At 48.8% G+C, this 26,969-nt stretch overlaps 1 protein-coding gene across 1 annotated transcript in view; it reads right to left on the reverse strand.

Moving 5' to 3' along the window:
* Positions 1-335: 335 nt before the first annotated feature.
* Positions 336-26,969, reverse strand: part of BPI (bactericidal/permeability-increasing protein) — a 31,117-nt gene continuing 4,483 nt past the window's right edge. The window contains exons 3-15 of the mRNA XM_008591001.1: positions 25,936-26,064; positions 24,302-24,463; positions 23,123-23,186; positions 19,689-19,752; positions 18,229-18,320; positions 12,496-12,672; positions 11,383-11,442; positions 9,859-10,026; positions 8,625-8,692; positions 6,241-6,283; positions 3,214-3,277; positions 2,071-2,147; positions 336-601 (exon numbers count right to left, since the gene is read on the reverse strand). Of these exons, the coding sequence (XP_008589223.1) occupies positions 563-601; positions 2,071-2,147; positions 3,214-3,277; positions 6,241-6,283; positions 8,625-8,692; positions 9,859-10,026; positions 11,383-11,442; positions 12,496-12,672; positions 18,229-18,320; positions 19,689-19,752; positions 23,123-23,186; positions 24,302-24,463; positions 25,936-26,064 (1,207 nt within the window). The 3' untranslated portion in view covers positions 336-562. The remainder of the gene's footprint in view (positions 602-2,070; positions 2,148-3,213; positions 3,278-6,240; positions 6,284-8,624; positions 8,693-9,858; positions 10,027-11,382; positions 11,443-12,495; positions 12,673-18,228; positions 18,321-19,688; positions 19,753-23,122; positions 23,187-24,301; positions 24,464-25,935; positions 26,065-26,969) is intronic.

Consider the following 26,969-nt stretch of genomic DNA (forward strand, 5'->3'; position numbering starts at 1 on the left):
TAGCAAGACTCATTCTCTTGGGACTAGGAAAAACCCAAGGACACTTGGAACAATGAGACTTTCTGCTAATGTAGGTATGTGGAGACTCAAGAGATTAATTATAGAAATAAAGAGAGGTGATTGTACCTGGGCTGTAAACTGGCTCTGTAGGCCGTACTGGTTACAGCCACCAAGTGAAAGAATGAATGAACATAAAACAAGAAACAATACCAGCACACAGAATCCACAGAAAAAACAGAGGGGTTTTTTTGTTGGTGGGGGGGGGGGGGGGGGTTGTGGAAACACAAAGGGAAATATGGTTACAACCGAAACGAAATTCCTGGAGGAAATGTCTGTTCAGCTTCAGCCCTTAAAGAAGCTCATAATCCCTAAAATATGCACTACGCACTTTTCCAATGAACAAAGTTGCCTGTGTTTAGATCATTTCTGAATCTGAGTTCAGTGAAGTCTGCAAGGGGCTCTTGGTCAAAATCTTGAGAGGATTTCCTGGAGAAAGGCAGCCTGTGCCCCACAGCCCATCAGGAACAGGTGCAGCCGACAGTCCCCAGCACCCCCAGTGGCTTCAGTAATGGCGAGCATCTGCACCTAACAGCAGGAAATTCTAGGGAGAGACAGGAATGCCGTCACCAAGTGGAAGTACATCCCCATTTCAGAGTGTGGGGGCTGCTGGGTTTTTAAGAAGGAAACTTTGGGAGCCTGCCTATTGAGAAGGAGAGAGCAGAATGGGCCTGCTGCAGATAGAAAGACAAGAACCAGTGCAGGCCCTCAGGGACTTGCTGCGGGGGTCTGCACATGAGCAGCTGCCAGCATCTGCGACAGCTGCTTCCTTCTCAGACGCAGAGCCCCACGGGCTGTTTAGAGGCCTTCATTTGTCATCCTTGCTTTGTGGCAGCTCAGGGGGCCCTTGTTCCAATCAAGGCTGCAAAACCACTTCTCTTGGCTCCTTCATGCCCCTCACTCAGAATTTTTAGAAATGAAGAAATTAAATTGTGCCAGGGGTCATTATTTTTTTTTAAGGATAAACTTGGTAAAAAAAAGAGGAACGTGGAAGATGACTTTCCTCTGCCCTTTTGGCTATTTTTCTACCATCTCTTAGCCCCGTTAGCTCCCTGGTCTAAAGAATTGGGGACTGATTGACTGGACGTTGCGGGTAAGGGAGAGCAAGGAATCTGGATGGTTTCCCATGAGGGCCACAAGTCATCGGGAAAGCCATTCACCAAGGTAAGGAATGCAAGGGGTGGTGGTTTGGTGGCAGAGAAAACAACCTTGTTGGCTTGTGCTGGGATAAAGGGGCCTCAGGTTGGAGACACTGAGGAAGCCAGAGAATACACACATCAGGAGCTTAGAAAAAATAAGCAGGCTGGAGGCATGGCTGGAACGCTGGGTGGCAACAAGGTGGCAGTTAAGCCTGAAGGAGGTGATGAGAGTGACCAGGGAGAGCCAAGAGTGGGGAAAAAGAAGAGGCCTGGCGATGGATCTGGAGAGCTCCAGCTTGTAGGGAAAGGAATAGAGCAAGCAACAGCCTAGAGAAAGAGGCAGGAGGAAAAACAGGAGCAGAGGATGGCTTGGAAACCAGGGGACGACAGCTTGCCGAGCAAAGACACAAGTGTCAAGTGCTGACGGGGGCAGGCTGGGCAGAGGCCAAGAGGAAGCCTCTTGTCATGTGTCTAAATCTGCCAGACACTGGCCACACTTTTTAGCCACAGTGCCTAGCATGGTGCTGGATGCAAAAGTAGGCATACAATGTATATATGTTAAATGTTTAAATGCACCAATTTTATAAAAGAGGCTCTTTAGCCAGTACGTGGATTCTGTTTTTAGCCAGTGTAGCGTGGGAGCGATGCGGTGGTGGCTAAAAGCAGGAAGCCTAGCTTTGGATCTGGGCTTCATCTAATACTGTGTGGCTTTTCTGAGCCTTAGTCTTTCTTCTCTGCTTATTAACAGCACCCACATCCCAGGGTTGTTGTAGGGTAGGAAGTGCTTGATACAGGGCCTGGCACAGAGGAAGGTTGGCAGCAGAGGGCCGCTATTGTTATGGGAGATTTGGAGAAAAGAGACCTGGGGACTCACCTGGTGAGACTGAAGCACCAAGTTGTAGAGCTGGACATGGGAGGGCATCGGGAGAGGGAAGCCTTTCTGCAACTTCTCTGTGCCGGAGACCAGTGAATGGTAAGGACCACGAGAGGAGAAAGTGACGGGCAGGGGACGGGGAGGGCGAGAGAGCCACGGTGGGCGGCCTCTGAAACTGCGTACCTGGCCCTAGGTAGGGACTGGCTTGGGTGTCTGTGCCTGAAAGGAGGGCTACCCTGGGGGTGTGCCTCCCACCTGTTCTCCATCAGCTCCAAGACCACTTCTAGGACCCGCGTGGGCCTCTTCTCTAGGACCACCATCGAGTGCACAGCACTGCCGGTGGACACCACGCCCGAGTGTCAGCCCAGGGGCAGCTGCTTGCCGGGGTGTGGACGGAGCATGGAATGTAAGGGGGGGTATCTGCGCATGTGGGTTTAGGATGAAGGCAGAGGTGGGTGGCGGCCAGGGGCAGCTCCCCCGTACCACCACATTCCCATATGGAGCTCAGGAGAGCCTAAATAAACCTGGCCTCCCAGGTCATTATGAAGCCATTTTGTCAAGGTAGGAGGATAGATCATATTCTATATAACAATTTGTTGGCTTAATTTATAATTTCTAAACACCCTGGTGACATGTTACACGGGTCTCTATTTATACTCTTGCTCCCGGCTCTCAAAGGTTGGGGCCAGGCCTGCCTGAAGCTCTTACCAGCGTGCTGATCGTGAGCTCTTAGCCGAGGTTAGCAGGAGACTCCCTGGCCCTTCTCCCAGACAAGAAAAAGACCGTGGGCTTTGGCTTCGGTGCTGGGATAAACCCAAGCCCCAGCTCTCACCTTCTCTGTGACCTGAAGTCAGTTACTTAACCATCCTGATCTTTCATTTCCTCCCATGAAAACTGGAGATATTAATAGTCCCTCATGTTATTTTGTAAGGAGTGGATGAAATAATGAAGGACACATACTAAGACTCAACCCACGTGAGTTCCCCTTCAGTGCCATCCCCCTTCTGGGTCAGATGTCATTTGAGATTCATTTGAGGTGATACCCCACCTCCTACATCTGGGGCCAGGTAGTAGGTGCTCCAGGTAGTCCCCCACCTTCTTCTCCCCAGGACTAACTCAATGGTTTTCCAAAAAGCTCCTCACCGTTAACTTTGGGAAGCACAACGGTGGGCACAATGTAGTTCATGACAGCCTCCAGCACTTTAACCTGGAACTCAGAAGGAGAGCAGGACCCACGTCATCAGGGCACTGCGGGATCCGCAGTCCTCCGTCACCCTCCCTGCCACCCAGTGCCACTCCGCAACCTCACAGCTGGGGAAACCGCTGTGAGATGGACACAAGTGACGATGTGAAAACTCAGCTGCCCAGTGCAGGTCACAGAAGTGATTTCTTTTGCTCTACTGGTTCCAGATGTAACACATGATCTAAACTGTAAGGCGCGAGGCCATACACCTTACCACAACGATGATGAAGGTCATCAGAGAGTTTAGAAACATGAGAACCTTTGTTTTAAAAAATGCATCCCTGGTGGACTAGTGGGTACAAAACTATGCCCTCTACCCTAAGTGAATCATTGTGCAGTATATGCAAGCACTGACATGAGAACCTTTGTTTTAAAAAATGCATCCCTGGTGGACTAGTGGGTACAAAACTATGCCTTCTACCCTAAGTGAATCATTGTGCAGTATATGCAAGCACTTAAACAACACACTGTATCCCACAGATGTGTACAAGGAAATGCTAAAATATTATGAATATGATTTTTTTTTTTATTTATCCTCTCAGACACTGTGGGCTAGAGGGCAAATTGAATCAAACTTTTTGAGGGCTATTTGGCAGCTGTCATCAAAAGCCTTAAAAATGTGCATGCCTTTGGGGCCAGCAAACATGCCTCCAAGGCATTTATTTTAAGGAAATGATGTAGGGTGTAGGCAAAAATTTAGATGCAAGGGTGTTCACCAAAGAGATAAATTTCATCAATATAATAAATTAAAAGCAACCCACATATCCAACAATAGAGGAATCATATTGGGGAAATGGTGATACTTTGATATCAGGAAATATTGTGCAACTGTTAAGAATGATAATGTAAAAATATAATTAGCAACATAGGGGTATTCATGATTTTTTCTGAGTGAGGAAAAGCCTGCTATAGAAATCACATAATTCAATTTTTTAATTAAATAGGCATAGCAAAAGGTCAGAAAGGATATAGTCCAAATTATTAACTAAGTGGTGAAAATATAAATTGTTTTTGTTTTGTTTTGTTTTGAAAATCTGTAGGTTCTGAATGCTCTCTAGTGTGTATGTTTTGTTTTGGCAATAATAAAAAAAATTCAAAAATAATGTAAAATTCTCAAGATGATTGCCTGGAGTGGTGACATTTACAATTTGTAAATATACACATTTTTGTTTCTGGAACAGTAGAGTTTCCTTCCCTGGGCTACCATTCCCTGCGCTCACCAAATATGGTGCTCTCCTTCCTATAAATCCTGGGAACTTTAAGTTTTCATTTTCTGCAGAAGCAGAAGTTAGTTACTGACTTAGTCAAGCCACTGGGAGAGGCTTGGTGCCAGTAAATCCATGAAAATATGATGAAGTTGCTTTCAGTCCTTCCGTGTGTTGTAATGTCATCAGATGGAAACCACTAGCTGGATATTTATCAGATTTGGAGGGGACGCTGGGACAGTATGACTTTGGGGCTGGGTGGCTTGCAAGGCACTCACATGGTGGAACACTCGGGGGGTGTTTCAGGGCTCTAAGGAAATAAGGAATTTTCCACTCCAGAGCAGTGGAAACTGGTTCAACCAGAGACCCTCTGGGAGATTCATGCCACGTGTGGTAACACACTGGACAGAATCAACACACTGTGGCTTCTGACGTAAGACACAAGGGCAGCTGCTCTGAGTGGCTGGTGTTCAGGAGCATCTGAGCTGCTACTTAGGAAGCTCGCTGTCAGCGTCACAGGTGAGGGCAGCAGGGGCAAGTCTACTTAATGATGGCCAGTGATTCCTGGGTAGTAGAATCATCTCCTCCCCTGCCCCCCTGCCCTCTCTCCATCCCAGTGAGTGGCTCTGCTATTTGCCCAGCTGCTCAGTCCAGAAATCTAGATGTCATCCTGATAGCCCTTTCCCTAGCCATGCACGTCCAGTCTCTCACCAAATTCTGTCTAAATCTACTTCCAAACAATGTCTCCAATCCTCCCCCTTACTGGCTAAGTCACAGCCCCCATCATCTCACAAGGACAAATGGCCCAGCCTCCCGACTGATGCCCCTGGTCTGACTCTCATGCCCTGTAATCCATTCTCCCCACCCCAGAGGCATCTTTTATAGAGGTGGTAAACCAGATCATGTCACTCCCTGCAGAAACAGGTCACTGGCTACTCATTTTCTTTCAAACACAACCTCCTTCCCCTAGCCCAGAAGGCCTTGGAAGTGCCAGCCCTTGCCTGCCTCTCCAGCCACATCTCCTCTGTGCCCCCTTCTCATGCCGCTCTGGCCACGCTAGCTTCCCTCATCGCCAAACATGCCACACTTGTTCTTGCCACAGCGCCTTTGCCCCTGCTGTTCCCTCTGCTGGTTCCTTCTCATCCCTGAGCCCAAATATCCCCTCCTCAGAAAGACCTTCCCTAATCACACCCTCTAACCCTTAATTCTTCTCATCACTGTCTACCCCACCCCCATTTCACTTTGGATGGCTTTGATCATGACTGATATCTTCATTTCTTACTCTTGTGTCTCCCCACTATGACGGGGGGAAGGCATTGCTTCCCCGTCTTGAACCTCAGTATCCTCCATACCTGGAGCAGCACCTGGCACATAATAAGTGCTCAATAAAGTAATTAACTTGTTCATTCAACAAACATTTGTTGAGCAGATTTTCTGTACTGGGTTGTACACATTTAATCCCATTTAAACCTCACCACACCAATTCTGCAGGAAAAGTCTGCAGTTCAGAGAAGTGACTTGCCCAAGGCCACACAGTTAGTAAGCACAGAGCAGGGATTCCAGCTCAGGTCTTTCCACCAACAAAGCACCTCTCACCATTAATTCACAAGCAAATTATATGCAAATGAACAAGTGGCCTCCTAAATAATGCAATGAGCCTTTGACATGTCCCCCCGACCCAGATGAGGGGAAGGAAGGAGCCACCAAGGCCCTCAGACTCACCAAGAAGGGGCCAACATCCGAGTGCTTCAGTTCCAGGAGCAGCCTGTGATAGAGGGAGAGGAGACTTAGACCACCAAGTGCCTGACCCACATGGGAACCCAGATGCTGGGGAAAAGGGGACCACTCTGGTGGATACTGCCTGGTTTTCCTGTTCAGTATCCATTCGCCCCTTCCTTGGGTCACAGCCCCCTGGCTTTTCGTTTGGGGGGAGTCACCCATTCCCTGCATTGTTGGTGCTCCCCATCCCATACTGAGCTCTGGGGTGTGCTGGCCAAAGGGCATAGTCCACCTCCCCTGCCATAGTACTTGCTTCAAGGACGGACCTGTGACCCACGCTGGCCCAGTGAGAGTCCCAGGACTTCTGCTAGAAAGATTGGGAATGGGGTGTTCTCTTTTCTCCAGGAAAATAGGAAGCTACTAATGACCATTTGCCACCACCTGGTGACAGCCTGCTGGGGAATGAAGGCCAGACAGAGGATAGAGGAGCCAAGAGACTGAAAGAGTCAGATTTCTAAGGACATCTTTTGAGCACCTGGGTCCACCCTTGCCTGAAAGCCTTGGACTTTTCAGTTACCTGAGTCAATAAATGATCCCCTTTTTGTGGCCTTACACATTTTAACAGTGATCTAAAAGAAGGGGGAAATACATGGCTGGTTATTGAGCCCCTATTGTTCCCTGTGTTGGGTGCTTTACCCCATTGAAGTCCTGTAACCCTCTGAGAGGCAAGGGCCATTACACTCTCACTTTACCCATAGGAAACTGATGTTCAGAGAAGGCAGGCGACTGTCCAAGGTTGCACAGCTAACAGTTAGCAAAGCAGGATTTCAAAGAGGTCTCCCTGAAGCCAAAGCCCTTGCTGTCTCCAGCACTCTCCAGAGTTTGAAGACTTGCTCTTGTTCACCCAGCGTCAGTAGCCCCAGGATTCCTGCTCTATAGACTCTCACACCCCACCCCCACCCCACCCCACCCCACAGTAAAGAAAGTCTGTGCTCGGCCAATGCCCGGCTGTATCTTTCCAGCTCCTCTACTTGAGATGCCCACGGGTGTTTCAAGGAAAATTAAATCCACATGTATCTGAAGCAGTAACACTTGTCAAAATGATGCCAAGAGAAACGAGCAGCATGTAAACCTCAGGAGCTGATCTCAAGGTTACAAAGGACAGCTCTGTGCCAGAAGGAGGGCAGAAATGGGCAGGAATGTGGGTCAAGACCACATTTAAACAGCGTGTATGTGATGAAGAGGCAGACGCCAGGTCCCAGTGCTGGGGTCGTCACTTCTGCTCTCCCTGCGTGTGTCCTTCTCTGTGTCTCTCTGAGTGTCTCCCTTTTCTGTATTTCTTTTTCTTTTCTTCTTTTTCTTTTGGCGGGTGTCTGGTACAGGGAACCAAAGCCTTGACCTTGGTCTTATGAGGCTGTGCTCTAACCAGCTGAGCCAACCAGCCAGGACTGAGCATCTCCCTTTTAATGTGTCTCTCCACCCCTCTCTCTGTCTCTCCCACTCTCGATCTTTCTGTGTGTCTCTCCCTCCACTTCTGTATTTCTCTTTTTCTATGCATTTTTCTGCCCTTCTCTTTCCCTCTTGCTTACTCATTACATCCCTTGATGTGTTCTAAACACTTCAACACATATTAATACCTCATTTAATCCTCACAAAGATACTCTTGGAAAAGAATATTGGGCTTATTAATACCTCATTTAATCTTCATATTTAACCACATATTAATACCTCATTTAATTGTCACAATGGTACTCTTGGCAAAGAATGCTGGGCTTACTTTACAGCTAGGGAAACTGGAGTTTGGGGAGTTCTGGCGCTCGGCAAGGTGAGCTGCACTTCAGCCGCAGGCAGCCTCATGTCAGAGCCCACACTCCAAACCACAACCTCCACTGCTGGGATTCACACCTGGGTCACACGGATTCCAGCAGAGGATGGCTCCTGAGGTCCCAAGAACAGGGTGAGGAGAAGATGCAGTGGAATTTCCAAGTGCCAAGGAAGGAGGCCAGGGACGTGGGGCACTGGATGCTGTTTTGGGTCGGTGTGGAATGGACCGTCAGCTGGCACTTCCCAGCCATGAGTTGGCTTGGGACTGATGGTGCCTGGACACAGGACTTGCAGTGCTAAAACTGGGATGCTCCTGGGCACACCAAAATGGTTGGTCACTCTATGACGTGTGACCTCGGGCAAGTCACTTTGTCTCTGAGCATCAGTTTCACTGTCTGTGAAATGGGGATATTTTGTCCATCACACACTATTTGAGGCTTAAGTGTGATGGGTGAACAGGAAAGCAACGACACAGGGCTTGGTACATCGTAAAGCCAATGCTATCCCAGGGACACCAACAGCGGGTGGGCAGCTCCTCCTCCTGTTCCCCCAGACCTCCTTACCTGCCCAACTTGAGCTCTCCAACAAGCCTGTCGGACTTGGCGCCAACCTCCATAGAAGCATTCGTGCTCTGCAAAGCAACAGCCCAGAGTGACCTGCCCTGACCCAGGGTCTTGGGGCTCTGCAAGGTCTCCAAGATGGGGGAGGGGCAGTTTCACAAGGCTCGCAGAGCAACCCATGCCATGGGGTCAGGCCACAAAACCCAAGGAGTAGGGAGACTTCCTTTCGCTTTGAGGTGCTCGAGGGGCATCCTAGACTGTGAGCCAGTTTCCATTTTCTCTCTCTGCTTCTGGGGCCATCTCAGAGTTCCAGGACTACTCCTGGAGGGGCCGTGTGAGATAGTCCAGGCCAGCCCTCATCTCACAACTGCTCATTCATTGATTCATTCAAAGGATATTTCTTGAAAAGAAAGCTGAGGTTCCCACTTCAGCTTTTCTGTGCGGTATGTGTGTCTTTGGGTGACCACTTCGAAACCCATTTTGTCTGCAAAGTGGGGATAACAGGTCTCAGCTTGAGACTGGACAGACCTGCCCGAGGCCTCTCAGTGCCTCCTGGTGGGGAGAGAGCCTGGACCACATCCCCAGTGGCCGCGGAAGTTGCCACCAAATGTTCATGGAGTGATAGGGTGATCAAACGGATAAGTGCACAGATCACCAATGGAATAAAAACTTGAATAAATGAAGGATTAGACAAACACAAAAATGAAGGAATAAACAAAGACACACACATGGATGAATAAATGATGAATGAAAAAATGAACAAATGGACAAATGAATGATCCATTGAACAAAGGTATAAGTAAATGAATAATAATTGAATAAATGAATGCATGTAGGAACAGAAAAGGTATAACATATTTCAAGTCGACAATCTAATGAAGAATTAAACAGATGAATGAATGAATGAATGCACCAATGAATAATTGAATGACCAAAGATATGAGTGAATGGATTGGAAACAGTACACATATTTCAAGCCCATGACAGAATGAGTGATGAAATGAAAGAAAAATTGAGCAAATGAGTAATTGTATGGATGAATAAACAAATATACAAATGAGCAGCTGGGTGAATGAGTGCCTGTCGGAGCTGGCAGCAGCCGAGTACAGCAGCTCCGGTCACAGGCTCCGGAGTCACCCTGTCCATGTTTGAATCTGACTTGGTCTCCTGACTCCAAGGACAGTGCTCTTGGCACTGTCCAGGGCTCCCCATGTGCCCACACCCAGGAATAGCTTACCATGCCAAGCAGGAAGAGGGGGGCGAAGGAGGAGTTGGGGAGGACAGCAAAGGCCTGGGCCTCCAGGGCAAGGGCGAGGGCAAGGCCGGTGGGCTGCACGGACATGTGTGGCGGAGAGGAGACAGATACGAGCAACTGCACCTTCATACTGGGGAACATCTTGGCCACCTGCAGTGGGGACAAACAAAAACAGGGTTGCTTTTATTAAAATGTTTCTAAATCCTATCTTGCCCTTCCCCTGTGTAAACACCTCTGACGTCTTCCCGTTGCTCTTAGAATAAATCAAAATGACTGCATGGTCTGGCACCCGGCACGCAGCCAGCCACACCCCATGTAGCTCTACCTCCTGTCCTCCATCTCTGGCCACATGGAACTCTTTTGTTCCTCAAATACGACAAGCTCTCTTGCCACCTAAAACCCTTTGCACTCTCTGTTCCCTCTCATTGAATGCTCGTCCACTCATTCTTCCCTAGCTTGGATCTTTCCCTTCCTTCAGGTCTCTGTGGAAATGTCACCTCCTCAGAGAGCACTAGTGGCTATAAAGGGGAACTAAGGAGGGTCTTGGCGACCCTCCCCCCATCTCTTTTAGTCTCCGAGCCTCTCCACAGTCTGAGTTAAAATCAGGTGACCATCATGCAAATGCAGCTTCAAAACAGTACTCCTGGGCACCCTATCAGCCCCTCCAACCACTACTTCCCTGCATAGAAACTTCAGAGAGGCTGTTAAAGGCAGAATATCTGTGTTCCCCCAAATTCAGTATGGTGAAGTCCTAACCCCCAGTGTGGCTGTATGTGGAGATGGGGCCTCTAAGAAAGTAACTAAGGTTAAATGAGGTCATAAGGGTGGGGTCCTGATCTGATAGATTTAGTGTCCTTAGAAGAAGAGACACCAGAGAGCTCTCTCCACTCCCCCCTGCCCCATTCACTGAAGAAAGTCCATATGAGGATTCAGCTAGAAGGTGGTTGTCTCCAAGCCAGGCAACTGAACCTGCAGGCAACTTGATCTTGGTCTTCCAGTCTCCAGAACTATGAGAAATAAATCTCTCCTGTTTAAGCTACCCAGTCTGTGGCATTCTGTTGTGGCAGCCTGAGCAGACTAAGACAGAAGTGTTCCATGACCACCTTGTCTAAAGTAACCTCATCAAGCTGTTGGTCTGCATTATTTTTGTTATTGTTTTATGTATCTAAATGGTATTTTTTTCTCTCCACTGCACTGGGAGCTCTGGGAGGGCAGGGACATGGTCTGCTTTGCTGGGTTCCCAGCACAGGCCCAGACACATGGTAGCCACTCAGTAAATATTTGCTAGATGGATGAGTACCCAGCATCCAGCCTCCCCCTGGTCAGCTGATGCTTGCAGGCTTGCTCCGCACTGGGGATGGGCTGCGTGCAGCTATTTCTGCTGTCTCATGCCAGGTTGCCTCTGGATCTGGAGGGGGTCTCCTTATTCACTCAGCAGACCCCAGTCCTCCCCAGAGCCCCGTGCCACCTCCTGAGCTGACTAAAGGACAGCAAGCCCTTTCTCACCTGGGGTATGAAGTTTCCAAGGAAGTTAGTTGTCAGTCGGAATTTGGATTGCTTCGGAATCTGTAGCAAGAGAAAAGCATTTTGGGGAATTATGCTCTAGAGCAGGAGGAGGGGACAGATTCTATAAGGGGGGCAAGAGACTGAATATGTCAAAAGTTCATCTGACAATAGGATGCTGACCCACAACTTCTGCAGCAGTTGGCCCAGAATGGTCAGGAGATGGTCAGTGGGTGACTGCCATCTTCCCTATTTTTTGCCCCGGAGGAAGCCAGACATGCTCTCCAACCAATCCCAAAGCATGCCTGCTTCTGGTTATCCTGCCTCCAGCCTCTCTGTGCCAAGCAGCTCCAGTCAGGGCACACCTGAAGCGTACCCTTTTTCACTGTGAAGCTTTCCCATCCCTGCCTGCCTTTGAATCTCTGCCAAGTGCAAGCAAAGGTGGTTGACTTCCTTGTTCTGAATAAACAGCCTCTGTTGATTCTCACTTGGGTGGTCCTTGTTTATTTCCATAGGAAACATGAGGTGCTCAGCAGCCCTCTGGTACCTCTACAGAGATGGAGATTCTGACATCTCCTCCAGGAGCAGTAGAAGGGGAACCCCACAAAGTTGGTGACCAGGTTGGAATCAGGTTGTACCTAGACTTTGGAGAGGATGGTCATTTCCTCATTTTACAGATGGGTAAACTGAGGCCCAGAGTGAGACTCTCCATGACTATGTGATAGAGTTAATGAGAATGATAACAATAACAGTGATATAATGCTAGGACAGGATGGCAGTGTCTGACATATGGCAAGTACTCAGGTTAGCTGTCAGGTTTACTGCTCATTACTTCCCACATGCTAAGCACTGGGCCCATTGCTTCCTGCACATTAATATCTCATTTAATCTTCCTGATACCCTTTGGAGGAAGATACTGAGGTTCTGAGGGGTTGAGTAACTGACCTAAGGCCACACAGCTGGAAAGGGTAGGGCCAATATTCAAACTCAGGTCATGTGACTAAGTGTAGAGTCAACACCTTGATCTCTCCAGTATGAACAAAGCTTTAAATCCAGAAGGTTTGCTGGACTCTGAGTCCAGTGCTCTTCTTACATCCACCCACAGCCCGGCCTTACCATGTCATCCTTGAGGACCAGTTTCAAGACTCCAGCCTCTTGGTACACAAGCCCAGCTGTGTTGAAGAAGTAGTCAGAGAGGCCCAAGTACACCATGCGGTCGTGGTTGGTGGGAAATGCTAGCACTGGCGGGGTAAAGGGAGGTGGGCTGGGGTGGGCCAGCCTGAAGAACTCCCCCTGGGGGTGGAGGTAACAGAGTGAGCCCAGGCATCTCTCAAGCATCAGAATTCAACATCTCCATCCCATGAGAAAATGGGCAGAGGACCCTAATCACACACTCTCATAGGAAAAAGCAATCATCAGAAACCAAACGCCTCCTGCATGCTAGTTTCTACGTGCTTTTCATGTCAACCCTAGAAGAAGGGTGTAATTATGCTCACTTTACAAGAGAAGACACCGAGGCACAGGGAGGTGAAGTGACTTGCCCAAAGTCACACAGCTGGTAAGTGGCAGAGCCAGGAATTGAACCCGGGTATCCAATATCCAGCGAGCATTCTCCTAACCCCTCTAATGGCTCAGCCTCAACCTTGCTAATAAGCACAGAAACCCTATTAAAAGAACAATGAAGTTCTGTTTGCCTGTTTGTTTCATCCATCATGTTAGCAAAATTTGAAAAGAGATAAACTGTTAAGTGTTGTGTGTGTGTTAAACTGATACTATCCAGTTTTTGTTGAGAGCATTCATATGCTGCTGTGGTTGGTTATGTTTCCGAAGAGCAATTTGGCAACATGCTACAAAAGCAGATCATTTATTTAGCTAAAAAAAAAAAATAGCGTTGAGCTTAAAAAAGCAAATTATAGATGGATGCATATGGTGGGATAGCACTTATGTAAAATTTAAAGGCCCATAAAAAATAGAAAAACACAGGCAAGAAGGACATACACCAACATCCTCAGCAGGGTTACCTAGGAGTGAAGCGGAAGGCAGTTTTGGAGAAGGGTTCCCCAGAGGGCCTCAGTTATTTTCACAATGTTTTATTTTTATTTTTTTAAATCAGAAGCAAATGCAAAATGACAAAATGGTAACATTTTAAAAATCTGGGTGGTAGATACCTGGGAACATGTAACGTTCACACTCTCAGGTACTGTTGAATCATTTCATCATTTAAAATTAATAAGCATTTTGGGCACGAGTGGTGACAATCAGCTTTGTATCTCATGAATATTCATAACCAATTAAACACACACACACACACACACATACACAAAACCCAAAATAAGTAAAGAAATAAAATTAACAAGCATGACGCCCATGTTATTATGGAATACCACCTTTTAAAATAATGTGGGCCCACGTAATGACCAGGAACCATCTCTAATATATATCATTAGGTGAGAAAAGCCGGTGGAAAAACAGTGCGTGTTCATTCGTGCAAACAGATTACCAGCAATCTCTGGAGGGATTTTCATGTGCCTTAGAACCAGGCACATGAATGCTTAGAACCAGGGACCTGGGAAGTTAACACACCCCTTGGATGTCAGCAATCACCTTTGGGCAGGAGCCCAGGTGTCAACAGGACCAGTCATTCCCAGTGGACAATTACGTGTTGTTTTCATCTTTTACTCTGTCGTACCACTAAGATATGTGTGGGTTTTTGTTTTTTAAGCATGCCTTTGGGTCCAACAACTCCACTTTTAGGAACTATTCAGGGGTGAGCAGAGATGCAGTTACAAGGATGATCACTGCAGCTCTGGTTATGTTTGTGAAAAAAAGCTAGCCGGTTAGCTCAGCTGGTTACAGCACAGCCTTATAATACCAAGATCAAGGGTTCAGTATTCCCATACCCACAAGCCACCAGAAAAAATAACATAATAAAAATAAAAAGTTGGAATAGAATAATATTCTTTGGGGCTGGTGCTAGCCGGTTAGCTCAGCTGGTTACAGCACAGCCTTATAATACCAAGATCAAGGGTTCAGTTCCCATACCCACAAGCCACCAGAAAAAATAACATAATAAAAATAAAAAGTTGGAATAGAATAATATTCTTTGGGGCTGGCCTGTTAGCTCACTTGGTTAGTGCATGGTGCTGGGGCTGGCTGGTTAGCTCAGTTGGTTAGAGCACGGCCTTATAACACCAAGGTCATGGGTCGGGATCCCCATACCAGCCAGGGGCCAAAAAAAGAAAGAAAAAAAAAATCTTCAGAAAAAAGTGGAAAGAGCCCAAGTGTCCCAGGAGGGGGCACTGTCCACATACCTGATCCCAAGCTGTCCACTGTGAGACCAAACAGCCAGCAAAAGTGCTGCAGGAGGACATTTCATGGATGGCATGGAAAGATGTTCACCTTACACTCTTTTAATTTTAAAAGTTGTAAAGCAGTATGTATAATACAACACATGCAAATATATGTATATGTGTGTTTCTATGTCTGTATATGAGTATTATATGTGTGCATTTATTTCTATTTATGTACTGTTGTTTTTGCATGTTTTTGTTTCTATGCCTGTATGTGTATGTATTTGTTTATGGGTCTCTATATGTGTATGTTTTCCCCTGTGTCCACGTACATAAGGACTGGTGAGGTCTACACTTTTGTATTTATAGCATTTATCTCTGGGTTGCAGGACTTGGGTTCTCTCTCTTTCTTTTCCTTCCTTCCTTTCTATTTTTTATTTCTCTGCTCCTCTGTAGCTTCTAAATTTTCTTTTTTCACACTGAACATATTTTGGAACAGACAAGTAAACAGTGAAAAACCAGCAAATCACTAACTGTGGGAGAACTGAAAGAGGAACAGCCCAGAATGAATTCTAGGGAGTGAGACCTACTCTAGCTGGGGTGGGAGTGGGGGAAGCTACTCTGGGAGGGACAACTGAGCAGAAACCCACCTGGAGTATAAGAAGCCAGCAGGGTAGAGGTGGGCATTGGGAGGGAAGACAGTTGCAGGCAGAGGGAACAGCCAGGGCAAAAGCCCTGAAGTGGGAACAAGCTGGATGTATTTGAGAATACATCTGGTTGGAGGAGGTGAGTGACAGAGTAGTATGAAATGCAGCTCCACCCACCACCCATCCACCCATCCATCCACCATCCACCATCCATTCACCCACCCATCCACCCACCACCCATCCACCCATCCATCCACCATCCACCATTCATTCACCCACCCATCCACCCATCCATCCACCATCCACCATCCATCCACCATCCATCCACCCATCCATCCACCCATCCACCATCCATCCACCCATCCATCTACCCATCCATCCACCCATCCACCCATCCATCCAGCATCCACCCATCCCCCCATCCACCCACCCATCCATCCACCCATCCACCCATCCATCCAGCATCCACCCATCCCCCCATCCACCCACCCATCCATCCACCCATCCACCCATCCATCCAGCATCCACCCATCCCCCCATCCACCCACCCATCCATCCACCCATCCACCCATCCATCCAGCATCCACCCATCCCCCCATCCACCCACCCATCCATCCACCCATCCACCCATCCATCCAGCATCCACCCATCCCCCCATCCACCCACCCATCCATCCACCCATCCACCCATCCATCCAGCATCCACCCATCCCCCCATCCACCCACCCATCCATCCACCCATCCACCCATCCATCCAGCATCCACCCATCCCCCCATCCACCCACCCATCCATCCACCCATCCACCCATCCATCCAGCATCCACCCATCCCCCCATCCACCCACCCATCCATCCACCCATCCACCCATCCATCCAGCATCCACCCATCCCCCCATCCACCCACCCATCCATCCACCCATCCACCCATCCATCCAGCATCCACCCATCCCCCCATCCACCCACCCATCCATCCACCCATCCACCCATCCATCCAGCATCCACCCATCCCCCCATCCACCCACCCATCCATCCACCCATCCACCCATCCATCCAGCATCCACCCATCCCCCCATCCACCCACCCATCCATCCACCCATCCACCCATCCATCCAGCATCCACCCATCCCCCCATCCACCCACCCATCCATCCACCCATCCACCCATCCATCCAGCATCCACCCATCCCCCCATCCACCCACCCATCCATCCACCCATCCACCCATCCATCCAGCATCCACCCATCCCCCCATCCACCCACCCATCCATCCACCCATCCACCCATCCATCCAGCATCCACCCATCCCCCCATCCACCCACCCATCCATCCACCCATCCACCCATCCATCCAGCATCCACCCATCCCCCCATCCACCCACCCATCCATCCACCCATCCACCCATCCATCCAGCATCCACCCATCCCCCCATCCACCCACCCATCCATCCACCCATCCACCCATCCATCCAGCATCCACCCATCCCCCCATCCACCCACCCATCCATCCACCCATCCACCCATCCATCCAGCATCCACCCATCCCCCCATCCACCCACCCATCCATCCACCATCCACCCACCCATCCACCCATCCATCCACCCATCCACCCATCCGTCAACCCATCCACCATCCATCCACCCATCCACCCACCCATCCACCATCCATCCACCCATCCATCCACCATCCATCCACCATCCATCCACCCATCCATCCACCCATCCATCCACCATCCATCCACCCATCCACCCATCCATCCACCATCCATCCACCCATCCATCCACCATCCACCCACCCATCCACCCATCCACCCACCCATCCACCCATCCATCCACCATCCACCCACCCATCCACCCATCCACCCACCCATCCACCCATCCATCCATCATCCTTCCATCCATCCATTTATCCAACCATCCAGCCATTTGATCCATCCGTCCACCCATCCATCCACCATCCATCCACCCATCCATCCACCATCCACCATCCATCCACCCATCCATCCACCATCTATCCACCCATCCATTCATCATCCTTCCATCCACCCATTTATCCAACCATCCAGCCATTTGATCCATCCATCCACCCATCCATCCACCTACCCATTCATCCATTCATCATCCATCCATCCATTTATGCATCCAACATATATTTATTGAGCACCTACTATATGCCAAGTACAGTTCTAAGTGCTGCACATACTGTAGTGAATGAAGCAGTCACAGTCCCTTCTCACTTATCACAGTGAGGGAGACAGACTTGAGACTCTGTGTGTGTGTGTGTGTGTGTGTGTGTGTGTGTGTGTGTGTGTGTGTGTGTGNTTTGAGGGAAGCAAAGGAGAGCAGTGTGATAGCTGGGGGACAGCACTCCAAGCAGAGGGAATGGCCAGTGCAAAGGCCCTGGGGAGAGCGTGGGCATAGTGTGTTTCAGGAAGAGCAGGGAGGCCAATGTGACTGGAGCAGGGAGAGGCGGGGAGAGCGGAGTGGAGTGGTGGTGAGGCAGACAGGAAGGGAGATCATTGTAAGATTTGTTAAGAAATAAGTGCTGCTGAGAAAAATAAAACAGGATATGGGGGGAGAGGCGAGAGCTATTTCAGCAAGAATGGTCTGGGAAGGCCTCTCTAACTAAGCAAAGGTTTGAGGGAAGCAAAGGAGAGCAGTGTGATAGCTGGGGGACAGCACTCCAAGCAGAGGGAACGGCCAGTGCAAAGGCCCTGGGGAGAGTGTGGGCATAGTGTGTTTCAGGAATAGCAGGGAGGCCAATGTGACTGGAGCAGGGAGAGGAGGGGAGAGCGGAGTGGAGTGGTGGTGAGGCAGACAGGAAGGGAGATCATTGTAAGATTTGTTTCCAAGGACAATGGGGAGCCCCGGGAGGGTCTAAGGCAGAGGTGTTAGGGTATGATTCTCGGTGTAAGCCTCACCTTCAGCTGCCCATCCAGGTTCTCAGCTGTGACTGTTGGAGGTGCCACCAGACGATAGTCAATCCCAGCCACAGCATCTATTACGGCTGTCACTAAAGAGAAAGAAGATGGGCCATGAGCAGGCTCCCATGGCAGCATCCCCTAAAACTGGATCCATTCCTACCTCCTCCAGGGAGCCCTCCCTGAGCTCCCCTTAAAGGAAAACAAGCCCAGACACCATCATGCTCCTGAGATGAGTGGCTAAAACATAGACTCAAGGGGACAGAGAGACCTGGGTTTGAATAAAACTCTGTATGACCTTGGATAAGTCCTTGCATTTCTCTAAGCCATGTTTTTTGTCACTTGTAGGATGAGGGTGGTTCTAGTGACCTCATAGATGCTGGGAGGATTAAGTGAAAAGGTGAATGCCCAATGCACTGTACATGTAGAGGCTCAAAAGCCAGATGGGATCATTACTAGCAGTGATAGCATTCCAGGCTGAGCCTGGGCTGGTCCAGGTCTCAACAGTTTCTCTGTTTCCTAGCAGGAATCAATGAGAATTAAATAAATATTGCCCCCTCCTTTAACCTTCTCGTCCCATGTTAGAAGGGAGGAAACTGAGGCTCAGAAATCCAAGTTGTTCACGATGGCACGGCTGGTGAGTCGTGATGCTGGAACTTAAACCAAAATATTTTTTCTGCCTCATGAGAACAAACCTTGGACACTGCAACTGCATTAAACATGCCCAGGATGAGCGCCTGCCCTGGAGGAAGAAAAGGCATCCTAAATGGGCAGGTACTAAGTGTAAGTGCCAGCCACGCCAGGCTTCATGGGAAGCAGCCCTGGGAGTAGCTCGAGCACAGGCTCTGGAATGAAGAAAACTTTCACTCCACATTTGGATCCTGCCTCTTAATGGCTTTGTGACCTTGGACAAGTCTCATCTTCTCTCTGAGCCTCAGTTTCCTAATGTATAAAATAGAGAGAACAATGCCTATCTCAGTGGGGTGTTGGGAGGCTGAGAGGAGACAATTTCCTGAGAGCCTGGAACATGCTGAGCACTTGGCCAGAGGGAGTCCTCCCCTGTCTGCTGCAGCTCCTTGCAGTTTACCAAGTGCTTGGGGGTAGAGATTGTTGTTCTCATTTTAAGGATATGGAAACTGAGGTCCAGAGAGAAATGACAAGTATCAGATCTCAGGCCAGTTACATGTCTTTGGCCTCAGAGAGCTGGTGGTATTTGGCTCTTTGGGCCATGCAGAACTGAGGAAATGGGTGGGGTGTGGGCTGCTTTCTCACCTCACTTCTGGACTTAGCACAAGGCCTGGCCCAATGCCTGCTGCCACTTGAAAATAACCTGCTCTGCCCATTCTCACCCAGGCCCAGGGCTGTCTGGGAAACTTGTGGGCTCCATCACACCCACCCTGCTGCCCTCTCCCCCTCCCTTTTCTATCCACTTCTATCCTTGATTCCCATCCAGCCCTCACCTGGAAGAGTCTGGAAATAAGGTTGCAGCTTGGAGGACACAGAATTAGTCACTACCTTGCAGATCTGGGGAGAACCAAAGAAGTGATCAGTGGAGGCTTCCCATAGTGGAAAATGTCCTTTGGGGAATAATGATCCAGATATGCTTTGCTTTCCTTGAATGTTTTCTTGAAAATATGTAGCTCATCAAGTTTCTCTTTTCTCTTTGGCCACCAGAAAGCTCAGAGCCCAACATGCAGCTTGGAAATAGTAATTGTATATGGCTGTATGACTTGCATATTTGGACTCTATTTCCTATCCTGATGTGGAACTTCCCTGATGGGTATTTATATTTTCATTTTTTTTTATTATTAATATTATTTTTTACATTCTAGGATGTTGTTGTGGAGCAGTTGGGAGGGAAGGGGGGAGGGGAAAGGGGAAGGAAACGGGATGGAAGGAGGAGGGGTGGGATTGAGGCCTGTGGCACCCCCCTCATTATGTTTTCTATTTTATAATGTGGGGTTTTTGTTGGTTATTGTTTTGTTTTTATTTATGTGTTTGTTTTTGCTGTCTCAGATCCTTTGTGGAATGAGGTGGTAAAACAAACAAACAAACAAGAGATAGGCCGTGGTCAGCCTTCCCTTATCTGAGCTTTTGGGAGCAGGGGACGGGTTCTCTGCTCGAGTCTGGGTGGGCCAGAGAAGCCATTCCCATACCTGCCCCCGTCCCCATGACTCACAGTGGAACAAGTTGTGAGGTGTGTTCCGCATGGTTCCTCCAAGAATCGCCAGCAAAACTGAGCCACAGCTGGCCACAGCAGCAACCCACTCAGTAAAGTACGTTTCCCTGGATCCCTTCCCCACCCCCTCATTGTGCTGCCTGGGGGCCCCTCCCCCCAAATACTTGCACCCAAATCCTTGTCTCAGCATCTGCCTGGGGGTGCGGAGCCCAAGCAGTCACCTCCGCTACTCCCAGCACGTGGCCAACACCAGCCCTTGCTTTGCAGCCCAGATCTCCCCACTGGGCTCCAGTCTGGGGGCCCAGCTGCCGCCTAGACAACTGTCCCCGGATGTCCCACAGGGCCCCAAGGCTGGAACATCCCAAATCAAACTCCTCAGGTTCTTACTCCTCCTTAGGATTGGCCCCACCGTCTGCCTAGAGGTCACTTCCATATTCTGCTGCCCCTCCTTCCCCATGTCAGTCAAGTTATTTTACCTGGGGAATGAACGGAGGCAGGAAGGCGGGGTAGAGGGAAGGAGGGAGGAGGAAAACGACTGGCTTCCCTCGAGTGTGTTTCTACCACACTCCTTCCCCATGTCAGTCAAGTTATTTTACCTGGGGAATGAACGGAGGCAGGAAGACGGGGTAGAGGGAAGGAGGGAGGAGGAAAACGACTGGCTTCCCTCGAGTGTGTTTCTACCACATAAGGTTCTGGAAGTTCCAAGAGGAACAAGAAAGAACATCACTCCCTGAGGAACCCCCAGCTCTTCTCCAAATGGCCCAGGCCGAGAGGTAAGCATGGCTGGCTGCTGGAGCCCGGCTGGACCCCTAGGCTGCCCCTCAGGCCTTGCCACCCAATGCTGCTCACCTGCAGGCCAACAGATGGCTCCAAAGCACGGTAAATCGCCTCCCTGAGGGAGCCAGGCACCTGCCACCCCTCTCCCTGCACACACGCTTCACACAGGCTCAGGCTGTCCTTCCTCCAATGCCCACCCTGCACACTGAGCTCCTGGGGGTGGACTCCCCAGCCTGTGCCTCCCTGCGCCCAGCCCCTCCTGGCATCGTGACACCTCCTTTGCTCACTCAGGCCAGTGTTCTCTCTTAAACAGCCCCTTGTCTGATGAAGAGCTTCCCCTCTGGGCTGGCTGGTTAGCTCAGCTGGTTAGAGCACAGTGCTGATAACACCAAGGTCAAGGATTCAGATCCCCATGCTAGCCAGCCACCAAAACCATTTTTTTTTTTTTAAAAGAGCTTCTCCTCTGAGGTGAGTAGCCTGGATTTGAGTCCCAGCACTATCACCTCCGCTTTCGTATCTCAGTTTACCCGTCTGTAAAATGGGGATAATTAAGACATCTCTGTCATCAGGGATTAAATGCTAGAATCCGTGTAAAGAGTTCTTGCCAGTGCCAAGCCCATGGCAAGCACAGCGCATGTGGGCCATCATCCTCCCCCCTCACCAGCACCTTCACCAGCAGCTGCATTACTTATTACTTTTTAGCTTGGTTGCTATAGAAGGGCCACTTTTAGGTGGTACCAAGAAATAATCATTTTAATCGTTCTAAATGTTAATGAATCTTAACATTCCGCTCAGGCTGTTACTTAATTAAACAGACAGTTGAGCTGTGGGGAGCCAGCTAGGGGGTGAGCACATTGTGTGCATTATATCATGAATCCTGACAACACCTAGGTGGAGAGGGTATTAATGTCCCCATCTCACAGATGTTGAAACTGAGGTTCAGAAAGGTCAAGTAATTTTTTCAAGGTTACTTCACTATTTAAGTCCTGGAACTAGGACTAAAACTCCGGGATTCTAACCCTAAAACCCATTCTATAATCCACTGTGTTACACATCTTGACAACCATGCATTGATTTTTCCTTTTTAGACTTTTGACACAGTATTTTCAGATAAATTATCTCACTTGATTGATGTCTTCCTACCTGCGTATTTAGTGCCTTTGACTAGGAAACCAGCGACTTCCACCTAGAAGACTACACAAGCCTCAGTGGCCTCCCTGCCCTCAACTGTGGTCCCTCCAGTCATTCTCACAGTGAACAGAGAACCTGTTCTAAGGCACAGACCTGGCTAGGTCATGCATTTGTCTAAAACCTTCAATGGTTCCCGCATTGCCATTTGAAGAAAGCCCACACTCATTTGCCCTTTGAAACAGGTCCAGGCGGTTCTTGGCAGCTGGTGGTTAATTAATGGAAAACCAGCCCAATGAATAACCTCTTAGGTGAAAAAGCTGGCTTGGGGGTCTCAAGGTGAGGGCAGGGTCGGGGAGCACTGGCAAGTGCCTGTCTCTTGTACCAGTTCCAGTGCCAAGGAACAGGCTACAACCAGTGTTAGGCCAAAGTTCAGACCTGCAGCTTCATCGACAGTGTATGTTCTGGGTGGGGTGGGGATGGGGGGAGAAGACCAGCAGGGCTACGGGTGGAGAGGTTGGCAGGGAGAGGATGGCACTTCTTCTGTGGGGAGGAAGAACAGAGGTGGTTCAAGCAGGCATGCGTGAAGGCTCGCTGTGGGTGTGGGAAGTGACCCTTCCTGTCTCTTGGCGGAGTCCTCAGTGAAACATATTTGACTGGTGTTTAGAGTTGGATCTGTGGCTTCCAAGGGCTCTAAGGACTGCCAAGGGGCCCGAGGAGAGAAGGGAGGTGTCCTGTGACACAGGAGGCATGTGGTTGCTGAGGGCCCCTCCCGCTCTGACCATCGAGGCTACCCTGAGCCCCTCCTACCTTGCTGTTAATGGTGTTTCGGAGTGAAGACTCAATTTTTTTGCGGAAGAGCTGGATCAGCCACCTGGAGATTGATATGCGAGGACATATATGAGGTGTCCCTGGGCTGGATTCAGGAAACTGCCTCATCTGAGAAGCCTTCCTTTCTCCTCCAAATAGGCCACAGCTCCAGCTGTGCACACCCCATTAAGCATTTCTCCCATTTATGGAGTTATTCCCTCAGCAGCTGTGTGGCTGGGCCCCTGCCCCGATCTGTGTTCTGCCCTTCCTCCCACCACTTTGCATGTGCTGTTCCCTCTGCTTAAAATACCCCCTGTCCTCAACACCTACCCAATTAACTCCTACCTGTTCTTTTCATCTCAATTCAAATGTCATTTCATCAAGGAAGAATTGGCCAGCCCCCAGACTGGTCAGGTCCTCCTGTCCTATGCATTCGTAGCACTCTCTGCCTCTTTCAGTTCTTATTTCCTTTTGTAATTATGTGTGAGCCACTCATTAGTGCAATGATTTGATTAATGCAATGATTTGTCTTCCCCACTGAGCTGCAAACTTTAAGAGAACAAAGCTGTACAGCTAAGAGTCTGGGGCCAGATAGTCCTGGGCTTGAACACTCAGTAGCTATGGAAACTCAGGTTATTTCCCGTCCTCTCTGTGCCTTAGTTTTCTCCCCTGAAAATGGGGAAACAATAGACCAACCTCACAGAGCTGTGTGGATTGAATAAGATAATGTGTGTGCTCAAAACAGTGCTTGGCGCATAGTAAGTCTCCCATCAATTTTAGCCATTACTAAGTTTTTATTGCTGTTTTCTGAGCATGTGGCACAAGCCTGGTGCATAGCTGATTCTCAGCAGATATTTATTGAATGGATGGATGGATGAATGCCTATAGATTTGTGATGAGGATCGTATAATTTAGTGCCTGTATAAAGTGCTTAGCACAAGCCTGGGGCATAGTAAGTGCTTGGTAAAGTCTGCAGGATGAATATTGAATGAACAAGTTATGTCTTAAGAGAGGCACACTGTCTGCTTCTTCTCTGAACTCCTACCCCTCTCCCACATTCAAGGTCTCTGAAAAAGGCCTGGCATGGAGGTGGCACTCCAGATGTGTTTTCTGAGTACACGGATGATTGGGACAATTACTCTTTAGGTCCCTCCTCCCCACAACCCCAGGGGATCATACCCCAGTCTGCTGCCAGAGATGCGCACATTGACACTGTTGATGTGGTTGCTGCAGCTGGGGCAGTTGATGGTGGCCTGGCCTGAGGTGGGGTCGCTGCCCAGCTTCAGATCAGCTGAAATGGAGACACCATCTACGCTCAGATCAAACCTGCCACTGGCTTTGCTGAAGGAAAACAAAGAGAAACAACTTGGAGCAAACACATTCTTCCCATTGCCATTCAAACTTCACACAAATGCTAGAAGGTAGATCTGGCTATTATCCCCAGTCCAGGTGAGGAGGTGGAGTTGAGAGAGAAAAGGCAGCTTGCCAAGGTCACACAGCAGCCGAGTGGTAGAGTCAGAATTCCAACCTGAAGTCTGAGCCCATTCGTGTCTGCCTGGCAGACTCTTGCTCTCAACCCCCGCCTCAGCCACCACCCTTGCTGTGTGGCTTTGGGTATGTTTCTTAACCTCTCTGAGGTTCCAATTCCTCACCCAGACCCTGGACCAACAGTCAGACACCAGAATGTGTGTCTCAGCTTTGCTATTTAAAAGGTAGGTATTTGGGGTCAATGACTTTAATTAACTAATACCCCCATTAATTAATTAATGAGGTTAATAACTTCTCCCTCAGGGATGAAATGCACTTTGGATAAGATAGTAGACATGAATGTAATTTGTCAAGTCTTCTATAATGTAGTGAAGTATTGTTATGTTGTATGTGTGTGTGATCAATAAATAAAATGACAGGTACAGAAGAGCCCAGGTAAAGAATTAAACAATTCTTATTGTGGGGAGCAGCAGAAAGACCCAGTAGATCTTGTGAGGGAGGACAGACTCACACCCCCTCTTCACCCAAGGTGGCTTCTCCTCCATTTTCTCACCAGATTCCCCATAAAGATGTTCCTAAGGTGATTGGTCTGGGTCACTGTGGTAAGAACCCAATATTTAGACTTAGAGTTAGAGTTTGAATGATTTGCCCAATTTCTCACCCCTCTCTGCATCCACACCCTATCCATTGCCTATCATAGGGATGGGGAGGGTGCATTTCCTTGTTCTTGGCTTTGGGTTTGGCCACACAGCGTGATTTGCCCAATGGTATATGAATAGAAGTGACCATGGGCCAGCTCTGAGCCTAGACCTTAAGAGGTTCTGTGCATTTCTACTTTCCTTTTTTGTGCTTCAGCTGTCATCCAGGATGAGCCTGGGGTAGCCCGCTGGTCCAAGGAGGAGCAGACATGTAGAGCTGGACCTCCTCAACCGAGCCCAACCTAGATCAGCTGAACCACAGCTGACACACAGATATATAAGTGACAGTATATGTTGTTATTTTAAGCCACTGAGTTTGGGAGTGTTTGTTACACAGCAATAGCTAACTGATAAAGGGAGAAAATTTAAAAGTCCCTTAGCTTTCCACCCGAAGCTACATGCACCAACTCAGCCTTGCCTGTGTCCTGCACGGAGACGTGGACAAATGTTCAGCTATTGACTGCGGCTTATGTTCAATCTTCTTAGGTGAAAAATTCCCCTAGGAACCCAAGGCGACAAGTGGTGGTGGGCAAGACAAAAAAATTGGGTGTTCCTAAGACCTTGGCTCTAATCCCTTCCAAATATCATGAAGAGCTCACCCAACAAACACCAAGCCCAGAAACGCACATGAAATTCTTCCGTGCTTTCCATTTTCCACTGATCTTGATATTGGTGTTGCTGATGGAGAGCTTAAGGCCCACATTGGGCACCAGTCCTATCTGGGAACTAGGAAGCTGGAATTCGTGGATAACCATGCTGCAAAGGAGAAACGTTCAGTCAGCCTCCTGGGTGCCCACACAAGGACTAGGTTAATGATTAATGCAGACTCATTCCTCCCACCCTGGTCCTTCACCCACCCCATTCCAGGAGGAGCCAGAGGCTATGAGAACAGCCTTGGCAAATACATGGGCCCTGGAGGGGCTTTGCAGTCAGACAAATGTGTACTTGAATCCTGCTCTTCAATACACTATTGTGTTACCCTGGGCATATCATTTAATTACTCTGAGCCTCAGTTCCCTTCTTTGTAAAATAGGCACATAATCTCTCTCTTGCAAAGCAGGTGACAATCAATGAAGATAACTGATGTTATGCCATTGACTATACCCACTGTAAAGGGGAGGAATGCATGTCTTTTTCCACTATCTTATTGTGTTACCCTGGGCATATCATTTAATTACCCTGAGCCTCAGTTCCCTTCTTTGTAAAATAGGCACATAATCTCTCTCTTGCAAAGCAGGTGACAATCAATGAAGATAACCGATGTTATGCCATTGACTATACCCACTGTAAAGGGGAGGAATGCATGTCTTTTTCCACTATCATAGCCCCAGAACCTGCTGTGTCATGTAGCAGGTGCTCAAGATACCTGTTATATAAATGGGTGCATAAAATTCTGTAGAAGACTTTTATGGTTTTTATGCCCAGCATCCACACACCCTTCTTGTGATAACAGAACTCCCATTTTATTTGGGGGGAGCCCTTCCCCACATCTCTTCCCTGCCACTCCAAAGAAAGTGGACTTCACCTCCACCTTCAGTTTTTATGCCCAGCATCCACACACCCTTCTTGTGATAACAGAACTCCCATTTTATTTGGGGGAAGCCCTTCCCCACATCTCTTCCCTGCCACTCCAAAGAAAGTGGACTTCACCTCCACCTTCA

Source organism: Galeopterus variegatus, unplaced genomic scaffold (genome assembly GCF_000696425.1).
Source record: "Galeopterus variegatus unplaced genomic scaffold, G_variegatus-3.0.2 Scaffold6550, whole genome shotgun sequence".
In the NCBI taxonomy this organism is placed as follows: Eukaryota; Metazoa; Chordata; class Mammalia; order Dermoptera; family Cynocephalidae; genus Galeopterus; species Galeopterus variegatus.